We start from the raw sequence: 1939 nt of genomic DNA, 5'->3' as shown, positions 1-1939 counted from the left end.
GGAGAGAGAGGGAGAGACAGATAGACAGAGAGAGAGAGAGAGAGAGAATTTCTGAATTTATTAATTAAGATTATCTACTTAAACGTAAAAACAGAGCGTGCTTGCATTCTCGCGAATTTGGCGGCATGTATTTGTCATAAAAGTCCTGAACAAACTCTTCCACTTTGAAACCAAATTTTTGGTACAATATTAAAGCGGGATTCGTGGCTGACACATGTAACGTGACGTCTTGTCCCATGCAGGTTTGTATCAAGTGGTACAACATGAAAGTGCCGATGCCAGATTTTCGCCACTCCGGACGTGTAAAAAAAAATGAAATGTAGGCTTCGTTATAGCCAATGTATGGTACCAATATCGCAAATCCTATGACCAACTTTTTATACAGTACTACGCACGTAAAATCTGGATACTGTAAACATTCAGTCACTAAAATATAGAGATAAAATAAATTATAAATCTTTTATAATATATTTTTGTATAAGATATAGTGTTATATACATTTATCTATTATAATAATACCACTTACAATCTATACCAGGCCAAAAGAATTGACAACAGAGACTGTTGATGGCTGGAATGTGTTGTGGTCTGATGTAAGAATAATCGATGGATGCCCTAGGCAAAGGCTCCCATTGCGGATCAGTTTTATTTACTTTCATGCATAATTCTTTCATGATTCTTAACCATAATGGCTGACAACTAGTATCTCGTCTTATAAATGGCTTCAAAAGTCTATTTGTGTACGGACTATGTACAGATGTAGGTTCATTGTAACCTTGCAATCTTTGTTCAAAAATACATTCTAGGTCATCGTTAAAAAATCGATCCAATACCCGATCATTGTTTCTCGACGGCATTATGAGAGCTCCAGATTTAGATCCGAAACAATCGACGTCCAACAAAGGAAGCCGATACTCTCTTTTCGTTTTTCGTACTGCTAATTTTCTGTATAGTCTTCTAATAGCAGGCGGGGCTTTGTCCAGATCAGTCTTACTGACCTTTTGAAACAAATATGCTTCTTCTTGATGAGTCATGCGTGGTATTTTTTCATCTGGAATGTACGTTTATATACATGTGTATGTGTGTGCATGTGTGATATGATGTATGTGTGTGTTTGTATATATACTTTGTGTATTTTGTATTTGCTACACATGCAATTTACGATAAAAGATAATTACTGTTAACGAAAGATTTCGACCAAGGTCGTTGACGACGTTTTGTTTCTTTAAACCAAGAAACTGGAGGTTGCTCTTGTATGGAAATTGGACTATCATTACTGTATTCATCATATTCCTCTTCCTTAATTTTTTTAATTTCGTCACCACTACAGTTTGATGATAAAGTACTCGTATTACACAACCAGTCACAGTTGTCCATCAGTTGTGCCAAATGAAAATTGTTACTTTCATATTGGCAGTCGCGTATTAAATCAGAGATGGATGGAAGATCAGTATCGTTGTGTGACATTACATTATCCTCGATATCCACATCTAAAAAATACAATTCTCTTGATGCATATCTTATGATTGTTTATAATGTGTTGTTTCTATCACATACCATTTGGTTCATCCTCTTCCAATAAAAAATTAGATAGTGTCTCTGTAGGTTGAACGTATGCATGGGAGTACATCAAGGAGCCTTTATTTTTAAATAGTTCTCCACTACAGTTGCTATCCTCTCCGATTGAGAGACTAGAATCTGATGGCGCAGGACTATCTAATGGCTTGCAAGATAATTTTGCACCAACGTGTTTTTTTCTATCCATTATCATTTTGCTATCTAGAAAGACACACTATGTCTATTTTACTGTATATATGTGTATATATATATATATATATATATATATATATATATATATATATATATATATATTATTATTATTATTTACGTTAGTTATATAGTTAGTAGTACGTCTACGTACCTACCTACTTACCGTACC

General features: G+C 34.5%; 1 protein-coding gene and 1 pseudogene across 1 annotated transcript in view; one reads left to right on the top strand and one right to left on the bottom strand.

The window, feature by feature from the left end:
* LOC105624562 overlaps window positions 1–1939 on the top strand; it is a 10706-nt pseudogene that overhangs the window by 2295 nt on the left and 6472 nt on the right.
* Window positions 71–1939, bottom strand: part of LOC105624530 (cysteine-rich protein 2-binding protein) — a 2700-nt gene continuing 831 nt past the window's right edge. Inside the window, exons 3-6 of the mRNA XM_012205890.1 lie at window positions 1558–1779; window positions 1179–1490; window positions 527–1051; window positions 71–426 (exon numbers count right to left, since the gene is read on the bottom strand). Coding sequence (XP_012061280.1) covers window positions 71–426; window positions 527–1051; window positions 1179–1490; window positions 1558–1779 — 1415 coding nt within the window. The remainder of the gene's footprint in view (window positions 427–526; window positions 1052–1178; window positions 1491–1557; window positions 1780–1939) is intronic.

This window comes from Atta cephalotes (assembly GCF_000143395.1).
Source record: "Atta cephalotes unplaced genomic scaffold scaffold00081, whole genome shotgun sequence".
In the NCBI taxonomy this organism is placed as follows: Eukaryota; Metazoa; Arthropoda; class Insecta; order Hymenoptera; family Formicidae; genus Atta; species Atta cephalotes.
This window is presented reverse-complemented; position numbering and strand designations above follow the sequence as displayed.